The sequence below is a fragment of the Molothrus ater genome, chromosome 2, assembly GCF_012460135.2.
Source record: "Molothrus ater isolate BHLD 08-10-18 breed brown headed cowbird chromosome 2, BPBGC_Mater_1.1, whole genome shotgun sequence".
Classification (NCBI taxonomy): domain Eukaryota; kingdom Metazoa; phylum Chordata; class Aves; order Passeriformes; family Icteridae; genus Molothrus; species Molothrus ater.
The window spans coordinates 88,280,812-88,303,674 of record NC_050479.2 but is presented as its reverse complement, the minus strand read 5'-3'; the positions used below and the strand labels follow the sequence as shown (position 1 = coordinate 88,303,674).

Genomic DNA, 22,863 nt, shown 5'->3' with positions numbered 1-22,863 from the left:
GAGAGCGAGAGCAAGAAGCAAGTCAGCACCTTGGCTTTTCCTCGTGGGAGGAGGAGCACTAGGATCCCTAGCCCACACTATCTAGCAATAGGCAGAAGCCTGCGGGCCCCAAGGCAACAGCAGGTTGAAACAGGCTAGTGGCAAGGAGAATATCAGACCAAAACAGGCTTGTTGGGTGGGCAGGGTAGTGAGGCTGCTGGAGAGAAAAGAAACAGCAAATAGCTGAGAAGAGGCTGAGGGAGATAGAGAATCACATACTTCTGTTCAAAAAGATTTCGGTGGAGCTCCAAGAGACAGAAAGGCAGGTGGGTCACAGAGACACAGAAGGGGAAAAAAAATTCCTTTTATGAGAAGTAGAGGTGTTAAGAAGGTGGGTGGAGAGTTGCAGAAACACCATTTCCCTCCCTCCCATTTTCTCTAAGGGTGTTTGTCTCTGAGCTTTTCCTCTCACTTCTCCTCCCCACAGCAAACAGCCAAGCTGGGAAGAAGAGATCGTCTCTGAACTCAGCAGAGTGTGTAGGCACAGAAGACTGATAGCAACCAAGTAAACAGAGTTCACAACTGTGGTAGCCAAAGGAGCAAAGCCTGCTGGGGTGACAAGCATGAGCACTGTTCCACAGGTAAGGAAACTGGTCTGTCTTGTAATCTGCTGGAGGGACCTTCATTGCACACCTCTCTTTTCCTTCCCCTTTCATAGCTACACTGCTTATTGCCTTGGGGGACCGAGGTAGTTGAGGTTTTCACAGTTTGTATCCAGAAAGGTCTTGTCCGGGTCTCAGAATTAATGATATGGGATATGGTGTGACGATTTAGGGGTTCTTGCCCTTCCTGTTAGTCACCCTAATGGCCGTTCTGAGAACTGTTTTGAAGTACTGACCAACAAGTAATAATAGTAATAGTAAAACTATTAGTAGTTATAATAATAACAACAACAACAACAATAATAAAAATTATAATGACATATTTTATTCTGTCTCCATTTTTTTCAGCAAGGTTTTATAAGAAAGTACTTACACAGAAATGTGCAGTTTCCCCCCTACAAATAGTTGTGGATAAGCAAGGCATAGTTTTTGGAATGTGAGAATGACATGGTGAGCCTAATTGCTTTCCATGTAGTGTGGTGTCCTTTTTCTGCTTTGATGTCTTATATAAATAGCTAGCAAAGTCTTAATTGCATATTTACAGACAAATTGCATTGAACTGAACTGTTAGCTCAAGGTTGCTAAAACAGTACAAAGCATTCAAGGGCAACAGAGATAACTGTTCTATGTTACTAAATAATACAAACACTGAAATGTGCATGTGTTCTTACATTGAGATCTGTTCAGTGTGACTGTGGCTGTAATGCAAACAGTCACTTATATTTATCTTGTCTGCATTTTTATAGTTGAAGAATTTGCAGAAACCTTTGTTTTGTATATCCATTCCCAAATTTCTGTGTGATGAAGATCAAACCATAATCATAATTTTAGTTGTTTGCCATGGTTTTGCTTTACAATTTTAGTACTCCAGAATACAATTCAGCAACCTTTTTGTTTCATATTTCATGTGAGCAGGTACTCTATTTCAAACACAGGCTAAAATATTTCTCAAATGGCACTTAATGGGCCCAATTTATGTGCTTAAATAATTTGCTGACAAAAGATAAATTTAAGAAAATGAAGGTTTTTGTGATATTGGGGTATTAGTCTGAAAATATGCCATCCATGTGAGTAATGTGATAAACAAGATTTGGGTAACAGCCAAAGTCAGTAATTCATGAATAATCTACTGGCTGAAAAACAATACTGCTACATTATCTGGTAAACAGTTATGAAAAATAACTTCAACTATCTCTTCCTTTCAACACTTTTTTTGAATTTACTTTATTTTCATGAAAGCTAGATGCTTATCTTTCTGTAATAGCACTAAACACTGTGAAAATGCAAGGTGAGAAAGATTTTGGCAAAGTAACTTCAACCTTCCTTCAGAATTCAGGAGCAGCTCACAAACAGAAAGAAGGAGATGCTCAAGGAAAATCAAATTCTTTGGCTGATTTAGTTGTATCAAACAGTTCTTGCTTTAGTGATAACAGTACTTGTCATGCTATCCCAAGTTATTCTTGTATTTGAGTCAAATGATACATATAGTACATTCATTTAAAGTCATAAATTTTTATAATTTACAGCTATTAGAATTCATCATTTAATGATTTTACGGCCATTTGTTCTCACTTAGATCTAGTGAAGACATTTAAATTTGAGCATTTGCACATGCTTAAAAACATGAAAGAACTGAAACTGTAGTGGAAATTGCACTCATCTTTATGCTAATACTGATTATTCTTCTCACCCATAAGTGAGGCCTATAAGGAAAAACCCTGTCAGAGGTTGAAGTCTTTTTATCCTTTTCCACTGGCTTGTTCAAACCATTCACTTGTATCTTTATATGGAGCATGCTGGATGAAGCAACCAGGTCTCAAAACTTACCACAATAAAGTGGTGCTGCTTCCTGTAAGCTATGTAATGTTCCTGTATCCTGTGCCCTGGAAGTGTTGGTATGCCACCTCTGGGTCCATCTAGTTAAATCCACACCTCTGCCTTGGCCAAGAACCCCTGCCTTAGGTCTGTATTTAAGTGCCTGTGAACCACTTAATCCATTGTGGCATAAAAGTGAAATTCATTCTAGATCAAGAACCTGACAGGGATTTTGCTCTGGTCAGTATCTGTCTAAGAGTACTGAAAAAGCAGGTATTTGTCTGTCTAGATTTGTTTAAGCTGTTGACATGAAAAAGACATAAAGGAGGACTAAATATGACTGCCCTCCTCTTTTTTCACTGTTTATGTAGGTCCACAATTTCGCTTAAATCCCACCCCAGTTAGAGAGGCAAGGTTAGAAAGGCATTTATTATGGAAGGTGAAGTGTTTCAAGAACAATTTTTATGCTTATGGTTCACATAACACAGACCATAATCCAGTTTCTACGTAGAGGTCCACAACCAATTTCCACTACCCTGTCATTTGTTTTGTGCTGTGTTATTATTTTGGGCATGCCGCTCTCAGCCAGGTACTTCTCTAGTTGTTTCACAATGGAGATTTGAGGGGGTCAGTGCTGTTTCTCTTAGACATTTTTAAAACTCTGTTATTTGATGCATTTTGGATTTCAAAATAAACATCATGCATAGGCCTGAAATAGGCCAACTGTTAACCAAAAATTCATAAGAAATTCAACAGACAGTCTTGAAATTCCAGTTTCTTGCTAGTATCTCCACAGTCATGCCATTTATGACTCAAAAGAGAGAAACAGATGTCTTTTGATAGCATGAAACCAAATAATTGAAAAATTGTTACTATTTCATGATAGGAATAGGCCAGATTTTCTATGTTAAAAACAAGAAGTTTATTGCAGCAGAGAAGTCAGGAGAATTGTGACTGTAAATCATTCAATCTTTCCTAAATGGTGAAAGATGAAGGCTTGCATGCTAAAGAATGGTTTTCCTACTTCCTTTATCAGCTAAGCTAGTTTTCTTTCACTCAGTTCCCTGCCATACTGTTGTGACACTTACTGTCTTTCTCCAGGAGTAAAACAAGTGTTTTGCTACAGGGACTTATGAAAGGAATTTGGATTTCCTCCTTTGTAGTTTGTACATTGTACTTTGCTAGTATGATAATGTTCTGTATCTAGCAACTTCTAAAGTCACTTGTATGTACTTGTTCTCCATTTGATTATTCTGTATCTTTCCTGAAGAAGTCAGGAGAATAGGATTTTAAAGGAGAAAGCATTAAGCACTCAACTCTTGTTAGTAATTTCCAGGAGTTGAAAGCCTTTGAGAGGCTTTTATTCAAGACTGAATAAAATTCACATTTGAAAGATTAGAAAATGATGAGGTCTGTTTTTCTATTGCTTATTTTTGTTTTCCCTTCTATTAATATTTTTGTGCAGAAGTCATAAATCGTATGTTAGTCCAGATGATTAACAGCAGACTCATTCATTTCCTTAACATTCCCTTAGGAGAAGGGGCATATACTGTGACATACTTACATTCCTGTAACGATTTTGCTCCATTTCTTGTGATTTTTGTCAAGATCCATGTTTCCTGGTTTTCTGGCAAAGAACATAGATACCGAGAGTGGTGACAAATGCAGTTTAGCTGCTGCATGTAAGGGAGCAGCAAAGGCAGAAGAGAGGTGACGATCTGAAACCTGAGAGTCATGACAAGGCAGGCAAGAAGCATGGGGTGACTTAAAAATGACTTAATGACTTAAAAAGCAAGGGGTGCACCCCTCAGTATGGGCGTGAGGGTGTAAGGTAGGACTGGTGACAGGGCCCAGGGTCAACCAAGAGTGCAGATTGCCAGGCAAGTCCCTTGTGAGGAGACAGGTCCAAGAGCAAACCTGCAGAATCAAGTCTTTAGGTGATGGTCAGGATCCAGATCGATGGGATGCCTGTCCAGGCAAAGGCATGGCTGCCATTGCAGCAGAGCTCAGATGGAGATCACACAGGAGAGCTGCAGACAGCCAAGTGAAGAAGTGGGCATGTGCACTAAGGCTGCTTCTTGCCTTTCCTCAAAGAGTTCCAAGGCCTGATAAGGTTTCTCAAAGAGATTTCTTTTATCAAAGAATCAGGATAGAACAGGGAGCTAAACTTGAGCCTGTAGGGACAGCACAGGCCAGGCCCTGACAGTGACATGTAGGACTCTCCCAATAGCACTTCCATCAGCTTTCACAGCTGTGAGATTTTCTCCTTGTTTGCTACAGCTGAGGTTTTCCATTATCTTCTGGCTTTCTCCCCCTTCTGCTTCCCTTTTATCATTGTATACTCCTATTCAGTCATTTCAATTTTCATTTTTTTTCAGTTCTTTCCCTATCCTTATATATCACCAGCATGCATTCCAGTGTCTGTTCTTTCATAAACTGCTGTTCTCCAGTGTTATGTACATCAAAGTATGCAGAAGGAGAGAAAACGTCATATTATCTAACTATATCCAGGTAGATGTTAGGGGTATATCTTAAGATATCATCTAGCTTCCTTTGCAGCCAACAGGGAAAATGACAAATAACTCTGGAGAATGCTTCAGCTCATTCTTAAACAGATATCTAAAACAGAAGGTGTACTCATTACGTCCCTAGCCTGTTCCACAGACAAAAAAGACACACCTAGATTATGAAGAAAACTAAATTTAAGTGACATAAAACCTGTCTCTATATAAGATCTCAGCAATTTACAGCTTACTTCAGTTGTAGAATAGAAAAAATCTTTTCTCTCACTTGAATTGGACTAGAGGACTTTGGATGCAATACCTTATTTCTTGAAGAGAGATCTGAAATTAGTGCTCGGATTGCCAGACTCCAGTAGAATAAAGAACCACCAGTCCTAGCCATCCTATTATTAGCTTTATATACTCAAAAGGACTTTGATATCTTCAGGAAGTATATGCAAGGTAATTCCATATACCAGAATGAACCATGGAGGGAGAAGTCTCCTCGTAGCAAGCTGGATTGTCAATGAGTAATTCATAATACTGTGCAACAGTTATAGCTTGAAAAAACGGGAAAGTGAAGAAAGTGAGAAAGCCCATGGGAATACAGACACGTAGATGACTTGGATGACCATTGGTATTTTGGCACTAGTCCTGTGAATGATTTTCTAGTAGATTAGGTGGGAGATTGAGTATGTTATTGGTGCTAACCTTAATATGAATTTTTCTTTCTTGATTTTTTCTGTCTCTTCAGACCTGTGACCAGGAGCTGAGAACAGGTGCGAAGAAAGAACGATGCCTTCAGGGGAAAAGCCTACTTCTGTGTGCACTTCTCAGTACTCTCCTTGGCTTTACATTGCTTATCACCTACCTCGTGATGACTTGTGCTCTAGGTATAATATGAGATATCCTTTTCCATTCTTCCTCACCCACCCCATTTTTAAGATCCCTTTCTCTCTTACCCGCCTCCACTGTGTTTTAAGGTTAACATCAGTATTAAGAACCAGACTTTCAGAATCTCCACAGCACCTTTTGTCCAAAAGATACATTTTTCTACCTCTTCCTTGAATCACAGTGGGAAGAGATCCTCCATGTCTGTCCTCCTCTGCCTGCTATTTAACATGCCTGAGCCCAGTTTTGAGGGAGAACAGCATTATATTGTATTGCACCTCATCAATCTGTTCTGCTCTCTCTGCAGTCAAGAAACTGAACTGAATCTGAGACTTGGAGCTCCTGTTTTGCCTTTCTATCTCTGAATTAAGTCTAGTCCTGTTTTTCTAGCACAGATCAGTGCAGTCATAGAGTAAAAGCAAAAGTCAGAGTTTCTTGCTAATGGAGAAGCTGTGAGTATAGACCAGAAACATTAATTTGCTTCCAAATTTGCTAAAGAACTATCTGCAGAGTCGTCCATGTGAATATCTCTGCATATAGAAAGCTCAATACAGAAGGTGCATTTATATTGGTGGATACAGACATTCCCTGCTCCAAAATAAGCACTGTTGAATCTTCACCTAGCTTTTTTCTTTAGCTCTTGTTATATGTTAGAGACTGCAGAGACCAAGGAAAATCTGTTTAGATCTAGTCCTTTTCCACTCTGCCTGCCTTCTCCCATGTCAACTTTGAAACCATAGTATGGGAAATCTTACCTTGATTTACAGGTGGATTATTTCAGTAAATAATTGATCTGATGTTGATATAAGATACTGAACTAAAATGACAATGTATAGCCAGCAATTTGAAGCAGTTTAGAAAAAGAAAATTATAGAACAAAGCAAGATATTCTAGAAATATCTTTGTCCTCTTTTGACAAATGTCATACTGAAAAATGTTTCCCATACTTGAAAAAAACCATGTTTTAATCTTATCTCATTTCTTTCTCTGTGCTATGTCCTTCTCTTACATCATATATTTACATCATCAGTTGCTTTCTTGTTTATCATGTGGCCAAATTTGTCTGATTCAGAGGAAAGACATTGAGAAGGCAGAATAATCCAGCCTGTGGCTGCCTAGATAGTACAGAGGACAATCTTCCTGGGATGTGAAAGAGAGAACACACTTCCTCCACATTCAGCAATACCTTACAAAGAATTCAACTACATGCAATGGAGCTTGTACCAAAAATAAGTCTTTTGGGGTAAATGTCCCCTAAAAGATTTTTGTTTGGAGTTATTCTCACTCTCTACTGTTACTTCTCAGTTCTCTCTTATTTACTTCCTCTTCAGGATCCTGTGATGCTGAGTCAGATCCTGCTCTGTTGGAAAGACTTCTGAATTCTAGGAATGACACTGTTAACCCCTGTGAGAACTTCTACAAATATGCCTGTGGCAGATGGGAAGGCAAACAGTCAAGTAGAACCAGAGAAGAATCACTAAATGTATTTGATGTGTTGTTGGAAGAAAACCTGTTGATCCTGAAAAGGCTTTTAGGTAGGGTCAGATGATTGGTGTGTTACCTTCAGCATCTGCCTCGGTTAGATCTGACAATAGTAGTGACTGAGAGCACAATCATTCCTAACAGGGACTGAGTCCCCTCTCTTCGTTCTTCTATCATTACAGGTACAGATTTATTTTTTGAGCATGTCATGTTACAGTAGCTGCATTTTAAACATTTTAGTTCCTCTTGCCAAGTGTAACAGATGAAAGTCACGCTTTAAATTCTGACAGCAACCCAAACCATTCTCCTGTTACCTTGTCAAAGTAGGCCATTGTTGCTGTCCTAGTCTGAATGTGCACTCTGGTGATGTGTCCTGCCTCCTTGGGGGACTGAAGCCTAGATATGCACCAACTTCCTGTTGTGCTCCTGTTTCCATGCAAAAAACCACACATATTTGGCCTCAGGAAGAGTCATGGTGCTAGAAGGTCCCTTGCTTTGGGTCACTGTGGGAAATGTGGATGTATTTGTAAAATGTTCTTAAAACTGTTCTCTGCTCCAATGCTGTCCCAACTTCTTTCTAAATTGCTTTTTTAAATTTTAAATCTACTTTTTTCTTCAGAAAGTCCGCAGTTTGGGATAAGAGGCTCAGCCAAGGAGAAAGCAATACGATTTTATCGTTCCTGCATGGATACTGAACGAATAGAATCCCAAGGAGCTCAGCCATTGAAGGACCTCCTAAATGAGGTGAATGTTTGTGCTATTTCCTCTCCTTCAGGAAGAGAATTCCTGCAGGGAGAAGGAAAGTGGGCAGGTGCAGTGATATAGTCCTATATGATGTAACTTTCATAGAATCTGACCCAAGTCGTGGTTCACAGCACAACTTCCAAGTGATAGATCTTCTAGCTTTAAATGCTGTTTTAAGAACTGATTTTCTGACATCAGGTACTCATTACCTGAATCTCTCCTCATAACCTTATATATTACTGAAGGATGGTAAAAAAATCAAGTCTACAGAGAGGAGTCATGTTTAATCTCAGAAGTTTGGTTCAGTAGGACCTGACTCACAGATTGGGGAGCATATTGCAAATGGATGAAATTTTGGTGTCTAAAACGAGATGATCATTCAGTAGTCAAGGCTGCCAGGAGAGCTTGTTTAAAGGAGAAAATTCTTCTCTTTCCATTCTGGGAGACTCCTCTTGGTGCCAGGGAGGGCTGGACATCTTCCTTCCAGCAGAGCGCACTTATGCCCTGTGTCAAAAGAGGATGCAGAACCTTCCAGAAAAAGGAACAGTGACTACAGGCCCACCTGGGAATCTGCTTGTCAGGGAGCTGGGACCTGTAATCACTGATCCCTGTTTGTGTTTCCGGATGGCTTCAGAAAAATGAGACCTATTTCCTGTCTCCTGCTTATCCAGCATTTTTTCCTGCACACCTTTCTCTGCTGCTAATTACAATTCCTTTTCCTTGTCATTTTGCAGTTCATTGCTTTGCTTAAGGGAAAGTGTCAGGTCATTCTAAAGCCAGCAGGGTATGTAGAACAGCTCATAAGTTTCCCATTGTGCTTTTTGCTCTGTTGCTTCTCAGTTATCAGAATGACTGAGATTATAGGTGTAAAAGAAAAAAAAAAACCTGTAAGTACAGATCCAACCAGTTTTTCTCACTTGCAGCATTTCTGTGTTTTTCTAGGTTGGTGGATGGCATAACACAGGTGTGGGGGAAACAAAAGATTTTAATGAAACTCTTCAGATTCTCATGAGCAGATACAGCACCTTTCCATTTTTTAGAGTCCATGTGGGACCTACTCCTTTTGACCCCAAGACCAATATTATTCAGGTGAGCATGTTAAAGAGAGAGCATTATTAAGGAAGCATTGTGAAGCAAGTCAGACCAAGACTTGCTCAAGTTAAGCCTGTGTCCTTCTTTGAAGTACTGAGCAAGCATTTTCCAAAAGTAAAAGCAAGTTAATAGCATTTCAAATTCCATGATACAGAAAATACCAAAATATCCTCACATTTGTATTTCTGAAAAAGTTTTTTCTTTACTCTTTTTTGCAGATTGACCATCCTGAGTTTGATATTCCACTTGAGAGTGAATTCAAAGAGAAAAATTATCTTGAGGTAACATATCAGAGGCTGAAGAAAGGTAAAAATAGCTATTTGATGTAGGGACCTCCTTGAATTGCCTCCTGGTTCAGAGTGGTCTGTTTCCATGGGTTACGGTCAGTGGCCTCTGAAAATGCCTCCAGAAAGAATTCTTTACAAAACTCAACTTTTCCAAAGGATAGATTGTAAAATGTAACCCATTTTAGCTGCCAGGTTAAAACATCTAGTTTAGAATGTTATAGTTACAATTTTTTAATCGTTTTTATAGTTACAATTTTTTCTGAACCTGGGCTTCCTTTTAGTTTTTGACTTGAATGAATGGTTCTTAAAAAATGTTTTTGTCCAAAATATGGCTTTATAACAAAATTTGTGTATTGCAGGGAGGGATAGCTAGCATTTTTCAGCTTATTTTAAAGTGTTTGAACATATTTTGGGAGAACAAGTTCTTTGACCTTGAGACATTGTAACAAAATGAACTTTGTCATTTCTGAACTTCATAAAAACTGAGTTATGTCATTTTCTGAAAAATCAGAGCCTTTCAGAAAAATCATCAAAAAAATTGAGCTATCATAAGCATTCATCTGAAACTTTATGAAAATAGAAACAAGAAGTTGACATTTTCTGTCCATTAAAATACTGACTCATTATTTCACTGAATTTCTCTCCTCTGACTCCAGAGATGGCAGACCTACATCTCTAAAGTTATTCTAGTATTTGAAGTAATTGTGAGCTGTGAGAAAAAGAATCATTAGGGAATTCACTGCTCTTCACTGAGAGAGGAGCTGTACTTGGCAAAGGGTATTCCACATGAACAATTGCATAAGGATGTTGCAGTAAGAGGACAGTTTTAGGAATGGGGTGGGTCAGCAGTAGTTTTGAAAGACTGAAGTTTATATGGTCAAGATGGATGGGTGGATGGAGGATGGATGGATGGATGGATGGATGGATGGATGGATGGATGGATGGATGGATGGATGGATGGAGTGACTAATTTTTGGTCACGTATCTTCCATTGAAGATATGCTCTGTATTGCAGGTTCTCCGTGTGTATCTTTCGTATTTGAAGAAATTAGGGGTTCTACTTGAAAGGACAGAGGATGGTCCTCCTGACTCCTTTTCCCTGACCTTGTCCTTCATCTCTAACCTCCAGCGATTTGTCACTCCACTGCAGAAAAGACAGCAGAGGGGGATGCTGTTCTTTCGCACTACCATTAGGGAGCTACAGGTACCTGTGCCTTAAAGCTTGAGCAACACAATTGCATGTGACTTTCCTGACTTCATTCTGAAGATCCAGATCAAAAGAAATATGAAATGCTGTGTTTAAATGCCATTGTCTTGCAAATTACACTTGGAGCCTGTTGAGCTTTAAATAACCCAGTAATTTATGGTCTTTTACTGACAGAGTTTTTTCAGGCCCACAACTCTCTCCCCTCCCCAGTGGCAATTCCCTTTATAAAAAGTCAGTTCTCCTCAAGATGCACATTATAAAAATAATTTAACTTGTGGAAAGTATCTCTTAACATTATTGGGAAGACGATCCTGGTTTCCCTATTATTTCTTGTGAGCCAGTTTAGATTCATAGTTCACCATGTAAGCTTTTTTACTTGCAGGAAAAGGCACCTGCTATTGATTGGCTGGCATGTCTCAAGGCTGTCTTCCATCCTGCGCCAATGGACCTCTCTCAGCCAATTGCAGTGCATGACATGGATTACTTAAGCAACATGTCACAGCTCATCGAGAAATGGCACAAGGGAAGGTAGGAGTCAATATCTATGGTTGCAGTTTTTCATGCCCCAAGAAACATTTTCTTCAAATACCATAGGTTTAATAGATTAGAGGCTGCTGTGTTAGAGGCTGCTGAATCCAGTAGTCTAACAATTGCAAGGCTGCTGTGGCTTATATCCTCAGGTTTGGCCAGTGCTATGGCTTAGCATATATTCCCAATAGGTTTGTATATGCATGCACCATGTATGAAGACACATCTAAAATAATTAAAGTGTGTCACAGAGAGGAAACACAGTGTCTTGACTGGCACCCATAGCACCAACATGAACACAGATTGATTCTACTCCTTAGCTCCAGCTGATCAGGATTGGTAGTACTAGTGAAATACGTGTGTGCACGCGCATGATGTGGCTCACTCCAAGAGCTAGTCTTGGGTATTTAGTCTGTTGAGAAGCTGGCCAAGATCTCCTCGTGTACACCTGGATATATCACATGAACATATGATCCCCTGAGTCTTGCAGCCCTACTTTGTTTAGTTGCTGGTACTCTGATGTCTTCCTGTTACAAGCACACCTATACTATCAGGTGTCTTCAGTAGCTGCTCCCAACCACTAGTATTCCCAATAGCCAGCTCTCAGACTGCTGCTTTCTCCAGAAGCTAGCTGGATCCAAAGTCCCTCCAGGAGTCAACTCTCAGACTTGTCATCTCTCCAGCATTCAGTTCCATCTTCATACACACTGAGTAGAATGTTACTTAACAATAGACTTTAATAAGATAGGAGGACAAATCCTGGTTACCATGTGCAGTGCTCAGTCAGGCAGACACCCTGGCAAGCAGTTTACACTCAACCACTCCTTCTTATCTGCTTTCCTCCCCATTTTCCCACATATATTCTCCCAGTCCACTATGATCCTTCCCTTTCCCTGCCATTGGTCCTTCCCATAAACATGCCATCATAAATCTTACATAATCCCACAGACTTCTCATAATGTTCTATATGTTTCACCCAGTTGTAAAAGTATCCTTCTCCAACTTCCCATAAAGAATCCTGTGCCCCAGCAGGGAGTTACCCCTTAAGTCTCCACAGTGTTTTGGAGAGTTTCTGTATTCCACTCATGTCAATCATCCCTCTTTGATAGCTCCAGGTGTCATTGTTCAGGTTCCTAGGATTTCTCTGCCTAAAGTCACTCCTCTGACACTTACCTCTCTTCTGTGTTTATGGTTACCAGCCTTCAATCTTCTGTCTACAGGGTCCTTCACATTTATATGATTGTTTGTCTGGTTGGGAATCTCTCCCCAGCCCTTGACAGTCAATTCCAAGATGCACGCCTGGAGCTGTATAAGATCCTTTATGGAAAAATGGGGTCTAGAATGGTGAGTTAGCCTTTTATCAGTTTCCTCGGCCTCCCCAACAGCTGAACACTGTAGCTCATGCCTTCTGAATGTTCTCTTGATACCTTAAATGGATGGAGTTTCTTAGATCTGGGAAGAAAAACTACTCTCCCATGGTCATTAAGAGCTTCTTTTTTCTCAAAAGAAATGTGTGAGTAGATACAACCCTCAGAAGTTTAGAGAGCTGAGTGTACTGTATCATGGAGTAGGGAAAAATTATACATAGATGGTCACCTTTCTTCTGTGGTTTTTTCTCTGCTAATATACAAATCTTGAGGGAAAGTAAGTGGAGCAAATCATAGGGAAATAAATGTTTTACTAGAAATTTTTACTGTGGTTGCTTAAATAGAACTACACTACTTATTCACTGCTGTCAATTTTAGACAGTGCTATTGTCCACATATCTACAGATAATTTTAATGATTTCCTAGTTCTTTGTCCTCACTCTCATGAGTCTCTACTTTGTTCCTACAGATCCCAGCTGAGCGCTGGAGGAAGTGCTTGACTGATACCAGCTCTTTCTTTGAGCCAGTTCTAGGGAAGATGATTGTGCAAGAAATTTTCCCTGAGCAGACCAAGAAATTTGTAGGTATTCATCATCTTAACCCCTAAGCAGAGTTCAGCTTCACCTCTTTCATTTTTTGACATGCCACCTTAAGACCACATTAAGGCAACAAAATCATCTGTAGGTTTCCTACCTAGCTATTATCTTTGCCTCAACTGTTAGAAAAGTTGTTTGTGCAGCACCAATAGCTATGACAGCCCAACAAATGCATGCAATTTCTGTATACTCCCTGCAATAGCAGTATTAACAGTATTCATCACCAATGTGATATATCTCAATAAGATTTTCAGTTGCAAAGACACTAAGCAATCATATGAAAACATTCTGAGTGGATCCACAGTAAAAAGAACACTTGCCTGCAGTGTGGAAAAGATTTCCTGTTTTTTTCATCCTGTGATGGTCAGAATTTTTTTTTTTTTTGAGGAAAGTTAGTGTAGCACCTGATTTAGCAGAGTTTGAAGTCTATATGGTGGGAAGAATAAATAACACCAAGAAAAGCTAATCGGAAAATCAAGACTTCATGTAGGGAAGCATACATTTTAATGAATAAAGCATAATTGCAAGAAGGGTTGACTCAGATTACCATAATTTTGGAAAGGGAGACACCAGCAAGAAATACTTGTGGATACTGAATTTTCATTTTGCTCAAGAGGGGAGGCAATTATTCAATATCGAATGAGAAGGAATTGTCTCCCTCTTAGTTACTGTGAGAGGCCGGATGAAAAGGTGTGTGGGAGAGAATGGTGAGCCCTGTGAGGAAAAACTGGATGTCAGATAACATAAGGCTAAATCACTGTAGAAAATGAAATCTCTTTCATCACACACACACAAAATGGAATTTTCCCCCAGTTATTCTATGGTTGAATTGCTAGAACATGTGAAGATGGTAGCCAAGAGCGAGCAATGTTTTTGTGCAATTGTGACCATGCCTTCTTTTCTCCATGGCAGGCTGAGCAGATGTTCTCTGTGATCCAAGATGCCCTCTGTGACCGCCTGGATCAGGTGGAGTGGATGGATGAACAGACCCGCCAAAACGCTAAAGCCTTGGTGCGTGCAGAAGGCAGGAATTACTGAGGCCTTCCTTTCCCTGAAGCCTCTGGAGAAGGAATGGAAAAGTCCTACACCTTTATGTATTCCTACCTGCTTCTACAAGCACACAGTCTTAAACAGATGTCTTATTCATACTAAAAACTGAAGGTGGTTTTATAAGTGCCAGCATGCATGGTTACATATACTGAGAGGGGCTCCATTTTTGTCTGTCCATGAATATTCTGAATTAATTTATTGAGATACAATTCAATTTTATATATCTAGTAAGGTTAAAAGCTAAAAAGCTGAATGGCAGAAGACAATACAAAGAAAAAGAACAGAACAACATTAGGCCTTAAGTTGTAGAGTTGAGAAAGCAGAGCAGCAGGACAAGATGTCTTCTTGAAACAAAGTAGCTGTCCTTTTGAAGGCTGACTCACAGATCATTTTAACATTGGTTAAAAATAGCCTTTAAAAGGACTTGCAGAATGTGAAGCCTCCTATTGATCAAGTTTCTTTATGCTTGTTTGTTTGTTATTATTTTAGGTATCCAAACTACAAGTGGAGATTGGTTATCCAGCTCACATACTCCAGACTGACAAAGTGAACCTGGAATACCAGAAAGTGAGCTATATAATGTAAACATGCCTGCCTCATTATTGGCAGTTTACCTGTATCAGCTGCTGTCTTGTCTACTTACAAAAGAGGTTATGACCTCTGGAGCACATTTCCTACAGTTCATTTTTTGGGAACATATGGGGCCACAGAACCACCATCTGTTGCTTCTATATTGTTGCCTATACTGTGTCCTATTTAGACCTGTTGGCCTGATAAAAGTAATTTTTTACCTGTTTCTATGTTCTGTTTGGCCTTCGGATAACATTCCTGTCATATTTTAAATTGAAGGTCTTTAGAAATGGGAGAGAAAAAAACTACAAGTATCCCATTGGTTTCTCTTCTGATTAACCCTTTTTTGATCCATGGGACTTTTCTTTTTCTTAATTTTTCTTTTTCTCAATTGTTCAATTCATTCCTCACTTATGCCCTATGACAGTCACATCCCCTGTCTCTTCCCCCAGCTGGAGATTAACGAAGACACTTTTTTCCTCAATGTGGTGGCTTGCTTGAAAGTACTGAGGGAAAATTCCTACCTGAAGCTACTTCAGCATAACCCACAGAAAAAGTAAGTCAGATAGTGATCTGAAAAATATAACAAAATCCCATACTTGTGAACCAGCTGAGGTTGCAAGGGGCCTGTGGAGATCACCTAATTCAATACTCCTGCTCAAAGCAGGATTAGTTAGAGTAGGTCACTCAGAACTGTGATAACTGTATATCTCTCTTTTACTGTGGAAGAGGAGGGAAGGGCAGGTGGGAGCCAGTGGGCAGAATTGGATTCAGCACCTCTGAAAGTGGTTTCACCAGTTCTGAATGTTGCTGCAAGTCTGCATTGCTGCATCCTACTTTAAAGAAACCTTGAATCTGGCAGGCTATCCTTCATTGAGCCTGAGCAATGCTACCAAAGTACTCATCATTGTGAAGAGAGCACCTCTGAAAAAACCCACTTTTTTGACCATGCACCCTTAATTAAGGGGGATAGCTGATTCTCCTGGACTTCTTAACAAAGCCAACAGAAAGGCTCTGTGATGACAGGAATGCTGGTGGAGTCACCTCAAAGGCAGGACATAGGATGCTTCAGAAGGAAGGCAGCATTGACAGATGGGCTTAGGCCTTACACCTCCTGCAGAGTATTCCATGCATGACTTCACAGGAGGCTACTAATCCTAATTTACTTGACAGGGAAATTATGAGGGAGAATGTCTATGAAAACTAAGCTATTAGTTCTGATCATCTGTAAACAAGTGAAGATTTATTTCAAACACCTGTAACTCTAGAGAATGTGAATTTCATAATTTGCTGGTGCTGTGTGAGCAGCTGAGCTTTTTTTGCAAGCTCAGTGAAGGAAAGGATCAAAGTGTGAGATAAGGCATTAGTACATTCTCTAATTTCTCTTTTTATTTTGCTTCTAGCTGGCATGTGCACCCCTGGAGTGTGCATTCATACTATTCAATAAGACACCACATGGTGGTCTTTCCAGCTGGAATGTTCCGCAGTCCTTTTTTCCACATGGAGTTTCCCAGGTATGGAGGGCCTTCAGAGGTGCAAGTTGAATGTAGTCCCTGGGCTGCACCATGCTTCCAGCAGAAACCTTAGCAGGTGGCCTGTCCCTAATTTCTTTCTCTCACTGCATCCCAGAAAGACACAGGAAAGGGGGGAAGCGTGGCTTTTTCTAAAGCCACATGGATACTGCTTGATGCATTCTGAGAGTGAGTGATCATTGACTCTGCTGAAGCAAAATCAGAATCTAGGTGAAACTGAACTGACACAAAGATATTACTTCAGAGCAAAGAGGCAGAAGTCACATGTAGGTTAACTGCAAAGAAGACATTCCACCTTTGCCTCTCATTTTCTAAATTCCAAGGATTCCTGAAATCTAACCCAGAGAAAATAGGAGCCTTACAGAGCAACTTCTTGTCAGAAGTCTTTTTGAAATGTGTCACAGTTCTTCTATCTTTGTTTTAAAGAAACCCTTTCTAGTAAGCAAATAGACTTTTAACTCTGAGTCTTCCCCTGCAATAACACTTCTCGAGACCATACTCCTCTGGTTCTGTTCTTTCATCATATGGAACAGATCTCTTAAGCAATATTTTTTCTGATAATACAAGCACTCCAAACAGTTGACTGTAAACATATAATTCTATGTCCTTTTCGCCTATAGTGGATAGATACTTGTTCTAGTACCATTGTACTGAAAAATAAGCTCACATTGTGGCAAGAGGCTGAAGTTCGAAAGAAACATGTTTCAGTTAAAATTAATTATTTGCTTGATGGTGATCTTCTAGTGCTTGCAATATTTAATTAATTTATTATAGTATGAAGAAAAGGACATCTCAAAAGAATAGTAAAAAAGAAAATTTTTTTCCAGTGGCATGGGCTGTCACTATATTTCTCTGTGAAAAAGTGTCTATGCCTTCTTATTCCTCTTGTATTCAGGTGAGTAAAGTACATTTTTCTCATTGTCACCTCAGTTGAGTGGACTGATAAGTAAAACTTTATCAGCTTTTGGTGAGTTGGTACAATAGCATTTTCTCAAATGATGCTCCAGAGTTTAAACTTTACCAGCAAAAGCCAGTTCAGGTGACTGTGAAGATAGTTTTGAAAATAAGAACTCAGCAAAGCAGTACAATTGTTATAGAATCATGAAAAGGTTTGGGTTGGAAGGAACCTTTAAAGATTGTCTAGTTCCACTCCCCTGCCATGGGTAGGGACACCTTCCACTAGACCCGGTTGCTCAGAGCTCCATCCAGCCCGGCCCTGAACATTTCTGGCGGTGGGGCATCCACAGCTTCTCTGGGTAAAATTTATAAATTATCACCTATAGAGCTCCTACTGAGTCCCAGTGATGGAATAATGATCTAGTACAAAAATTTCATGCTTCAGCAGTGTTAATCAGTGCATGGGAATAAAGAATAAGCCCATCATTTCATATAATGGAAATGTATTTTGAGTGTTCTCTACCTCGTGATAGTATTGGTAAATTCATTGCATAGAACCATAGAAATTCCATTTGGAGGTTTCTAGGACAACTTCTTGCTTGTCGCAAGATTGCCAATGCTAGACCAGAGTAACTGCAGTCAAAACATCATGATTTTAATTTGCCTAGCCGGTTTTATGTATCCTTTCTCCCTAGACAAAAGTTGCAAGATTGCTTCTCCAAACATCCTGCTTTTCTATAGCTACCATTGTAGTTGCTGTTTGTGCAGCAGTTCAGACAGTAGAGGTTCAATAAGGACATATATCAACAACAACAATACCTGTCATTACTAATGAGCTAATAAAGGCAGAATCTCATTCATAGACTCTTCATTGTTATGATGGCTTATTAGCAACAAATACTTTAAAGTAAGCCCATAGTACAATTTTAAGCATAGGTAGGATAATTTGCACTTGTCTTTGCACTTTTACATGCCTGAGTGACAATACATAGAAAGTGTTTCTGTGTGATCCCAGAGTAGAACACTCCTGTGGACCACACAGTTGTGCTCAGTATAAGAATGCTCCTCTGCCCTCTTTTTCTTTCCAAAAGCACTCTTTTCATCTTTATTTTTCAGTGCTGTGAATTTTGGAGCCATCGGGGTCTTCATGGCACATGAAATTCTTCACTCATTCTATGGTTATGGTGGGTACTGGCTGTGGTGTCTTCACTTACTTTTCTAGGTCCCACTGGTACTTCCCCTTAGAGGATCTGAAATCCTAGTCCTTACATCAATATATACATATATTATTAAGGTAGATGAACTTAAGGAAAACATATTTCAGTCCATGCTGGCCACTAGGAATAATCAGTGATTAGTATGAGGAACACAGGTGAATGCCATAAATAGCTTTACTTCTAGGACTTTTTTCCTCCACAGTGTTGCCTGAGGGCTGTCCTGCATGCAACAGGAGTGCACTACAAAGCTCTATAGACTGCTTGGTTGAGCAGTATGAAAGCTACAGCTTTAATGTCAATGGCAGCTTCACACTGTTGGAGAATACAGCTGACACTGGAGGGCTCGCCGTCGCTTACCAGGTATTGTGATTTACTTCTGCAATCTCATAGTCTGACTACTGCTGCTCCTCTCTCCCACATCCCCCTCCAGTTCCAGATTTCTTGCACGCCTGTGCCAGTGGAGCATGAGCCCAGCATGTCCTCTGTTGGTTCAGAGAGAGGTTCCTCACAAAGCTTTGCTCATAGTCTCAATATGTCCATGTAAGACAACTTGTCCCCTTCACCACCTTTACTTCCCTGTTTAAATCATGCATACAAAAGCATGCTATTGTATTTATGCTTATACTTGAGGAAAAAAGCTGAGATATGAAACAGAATTTTGTGTGATGATGAAATGACTCCATAACAATGTTTTCAGCAGTACCTTAGGGAGAATTTTTTGTTTCTTCATGCAGTACTTCAGTTTACCTGCTGAGGGTGGTGTGAGATCCCTAGGTCTAAAATAGTACTTGTTACATTCTTTCATGAAGAACATTGGGAAGCAGAAAGTCTTTAATTTATAATCAAATACTTGTGATTTTTTAAAAATAATTTTCATTCTCTCATAGTATAATTACCACATCCTATGACAATTTGTGTAACAGCATCTGAAATGGTAAGGAAAGTAATTATGTTGTATTCTCCCACTTTAGATTTATTAAGGGCATGGGCAGCAGCAGAGAGCCTCAGAATGAGGAGGGAGATGCAAACTTGCTAATTTATTAAATATATATTAGATTAATAGATTTTACTGACAGAAGACAAGCCTGTGATATTGTCTAAGGAAGATTTATAATTATCCGTTTTATCTCTCCACAGGCCTATAAGAATTGGCTGAAAAAGCACAAAGAAGAGGATTTACCTAAGATTGGACTTTCACACGATCAACTTTTCTACCTCAGTTTTGCTCATGTAATGAATTCTAGTCATGTGTCTTTTTCACTCTTCATTTCCTCCACACCCTTACAGTTTGTCTTTCTCAATATTCAATCACTTTCCCTCCTCTTCACAGAACTGAGAATGACCAATGATTCTGTGAGGTCCAGAATCTTATTTAGAAGCTAAAAGTCATATTTACAGCTCCTAACCTGTTACGGATCTCAAGCTAACAAAAGGCCTGTCTGCAAACATATCTTTTACAAAGCACTGAAATCCACCAAAATTAAGTTGTAGCAGACAACTGTGTCATGAAAAGCAGGCTTCTTTGCCAGCCTCTGAGTACTTTTTTGCTGTTGTGAGTAATCTTTTGCATGGACAGTGAAATCTAACTGTAAAAGTCATGTTTCTGTCCCTCCTTTCCTTCATTCACTGCTCTGCCATGGTGCATAGCTGGATGTCAGGTCACTCTGATTGACTGATAGTGAAAAAAATGTTTCAAATGTTATTTGGAGACAAAGAACTAGAAGTACGTGCACCCATAGTTTGCTGTTTCTGTGGGAAGCTGCAGTAAATTGTGCAGCTATGCACAGCTATGTTGCCAAGTTCCCCATGACAGAGGGTGGGATTTCTGTGCTCAAAAAATCACATCCTTATAAGTCACTGTAATTGTGCAAAGGGAGAAGTTTTGTGTGTTTATTAAGTCAGAGCAGTGCATGAAAAAAACAGCTTATTGGGTCTTTTAGAGTCTAAATGGCAGCTGCATCATTTGTTGATAAAAAATGACGGAAATCCTGAGAATGAAGACTTGGATTGCTAGTTTAACACCAGTTAAGTCATATAATCCTCCCCAAGTCTCTAGAGTAGTAATGGGATTTTGTGTAAGTGCACTCCTTTGTTGATGAGCACTCACTGATTTCACTTAAGAAGCTGAATCTAGATACTGAGACATCTTTACCACTTTTTAGATAGAGTCCAAGGTTGCATGAGCCTAGCCAGGGTAGTCTAAATTTGCTGTTTTCTGGACTATGCAGTATAGAAAAAGTGCAGATGACCTGTCAGAGAGTTAAATGGGGACAGAGAAGTTTAAGGAAAGGGAAAACAATCTGAAGAAAATCTTGTTGTCAGCCATGTATGCACATTTCCTTGTTTTCTCCAGCGCCCTCTGACACGTGCAGAGGCATGAGAAGCCCTAAGTCTTGTTCACATGAAGACTTTCAGCCAAACTGACTTTTCTGTTTTGCTTCCCTTCAGGCAATGTGTGGACACCAGGATCCAGAGAAGCTCCAGTCTTCCCTGAACACAGATCCACATAGTCCCTTGCCACTTCGTGTCTCTGGGCCTGTCAGCAATAGCCAGGACTTTTCCAAGAGCTTCCAGTGTCCCAGTGGAACTCCAATGAACCCAGACAACAAATGCCGCATCTGGTAGCACGCATGGAAGAGGAGGAAGAGAGATGTGATCCCAGGGAGAGGAAGGCCTGACACATGGAAATATGACCATGTTCTCAGGGCTTCTAGGGTGACATGGTGCTCTTATTCACTCCTTTGCCTTCCTTTTCTTGTTACCCTTTCCTCAGCATTTGATGGCAGGGAAATTCTTAAACTGATCTCACAAGGAAGGGATCTCCTCCAAGGTTCTCAGTGCTCTGTCCCAGATGTGTGACAAGTCCCAGGGCAGCAAGGTGACTGGCCAGTTTCTAGTAGGCAACAGCTTGTGAGGAGTTGTGAACAGAAAGACTGTTACATTAGTAGTCCCTCTGTTTAGTGCATTTACCTGTCTGCTCCAGCAGCCCCACAGTCCTGTAGAAAGGGCAAGTCAATAAACAGGAGCTGTAAGACTTGTTCATGTCTTACAATAGCTCTTGGGGAAATCCTATGGGTTACTGGGCAAATCACATGTAACTTACAAGAGAGGGAAGAATCCTCTTCTCTTCTCTTGCTAATAAGTGGAGACAGGTGCTAGGAAAGACTCAGTGGCTACAACTTGTAGGCTGAAACGTAAGTGACCTAATAATGAAGTTTAATGGAGGCCTTCTCTGCTCTGTTTTTGTTTCATCAGCAAAACTCAGACATAAGATGAAAGAGGAAGGCTCCCCCATTAATGGGAGGGTAACTGGGGAGCTGGGAACAGATTATATTTCTTTTCCAACAAGATCCTCTTTTTTAAAGTGTCTAGGGTTGAGGATATGGTAGAGGATGCAATATGGGAGAGTCACAAAGGTTTCTAGAAGTTTCTGAAGGTTGAACAACTAGAATTCCAAGAGCCTCTCTGCATCCTGAACCTGGTTCTCTTCCTACATTTGTAAATATTTACCATCCAAGCAGAGGCATAGAATTGTAGCAGGGTTTTACTTTCTACTTGAAATTGAATTTTAGGTATTAATTTGCTTTAGAGCAAAAACAGAGTAAGAAACACCATGATTTGGGGTAGCAGAAGTGCCTAAAATACATTCTTAAGAGCAATGTAATAATTACATCTATTTCAGGCTCTCAGAAAATTTATACCAATGTTCTAAACTTTACTGATGTTCATAAGTATACAAAATACTTACACCTTTTGCATATTCTTCAAACTGTTCTTGTTTATGGGAACATTTTTATTTTACTTAATATATTGGCTGCCGGGGATTGTTTGTGGAATAGATGATGGCAAGTGGAAACATCCCTTATCAATGTAAGCATTTTAAAAATAACTGTGTTAATCCTTTTCAAGTACTGACAAATAGAGCAAAATGTTTCCCAAGAATGGACTGTTCAGAGATATTGTTTTCATTAATTAACAAAAATAGTAATAAAGTGTTTGCTTCTGAAAAAAAAAAATTACTTTGATTGCAAATGCTTTATCATCAGGCCTTTATCTTTTTTCTGTATTTGTACTGTTCACAACTCGTCTGATGCTCTTAATTGAACTTCATAAGTAATAAATGCAAATACTAAAATAATTTGAATTATTTACCATCATAAAAGTAACAAAATTAGGCTTGTACTTATCATTGCCATTTAAACAGTGTATGCTCTTCCTTCCCTTCACTCATTCATTTATTTTCTCCTAGCAGCATGTCCAGACAGGTTTTTTTTAAGATGCTTATAGCAAATAACATTGCACAACACTAAGTGTATAATATTGACATTGTTTCAGTGTTCTGAGTCTACTTGGCTTCTGTGTTTATTGTGTTTAAAAAAGCAAAAAGTACTGACAATATGCATTTTGAGGAGTATAACTTTTCTTGTATCTATCTTGTTAAGTATA

At 39.6% G+C, this 22,863-nt stretch overlaps 1 protein-coding gene across 1 annotated transcript; it reads left to right on the top strand.

The window, feature by feature from the left end:
• The first annotated feature begins 265 nt into the window (after window positions 1-265).
• On the top strand, window positions 266-22,507 carry KEL (Kell metallo-endopeptidase (Kell blood group)). The gene is made up of 19 exons (XM_036379441.2): window positions 266-305; window positions 467-620; window positions 5,712-5,850; window positions 7,180-7,383; window positions 7,950-8,074; window positions 9,017-9,163; window positions 9,385-9,447; window positions 10,469-10,657; window positions 11,043-11,188; window positions 12,409-12,532; window positions 13,025-13,135; window positions 14,064-14,162; window positions 14,691-14,768; window positions 15,224-15,327; window positions 16,175-16,285; window positions 18,317-18,384; window positions 18,620-18,777; window positions 19,555-19,647; window positions 20,866-22,507. The coding sequence occupies exons 2-19, from the start codon at window positions 603-605 to the stop codon at window positions 21,040-21,042; spliced, it is 2,154 nt and encodes a 717-aa protein (XP_036235334.1). The 5' UTR covers window positions 266-305; window positions 467-602; the 3' UTR covers window positions 21,043-22,507.
• The last annotated feature ends 356 nt before the right edge of the window (window positions 22,508-22,863 follow it).

Coding starts and splice junctions, on each gene's coding strand:
- KEL (XM_036379441.2), top strand. Junction 5,851..7,179: donor CGTGATGACTTGTGCTCTAG/GTATAATATGAG, acceptor CTTCCTCTTCAG/GATCCTGTGATGCTGAGTCA. Junction 14,769..15,223: donor TGAACCTGGAATACCAGAAA/GTGAGCTATATA, acceptor CTCTTCCCCCAG/CTGGAGATTAACGAAGACAC.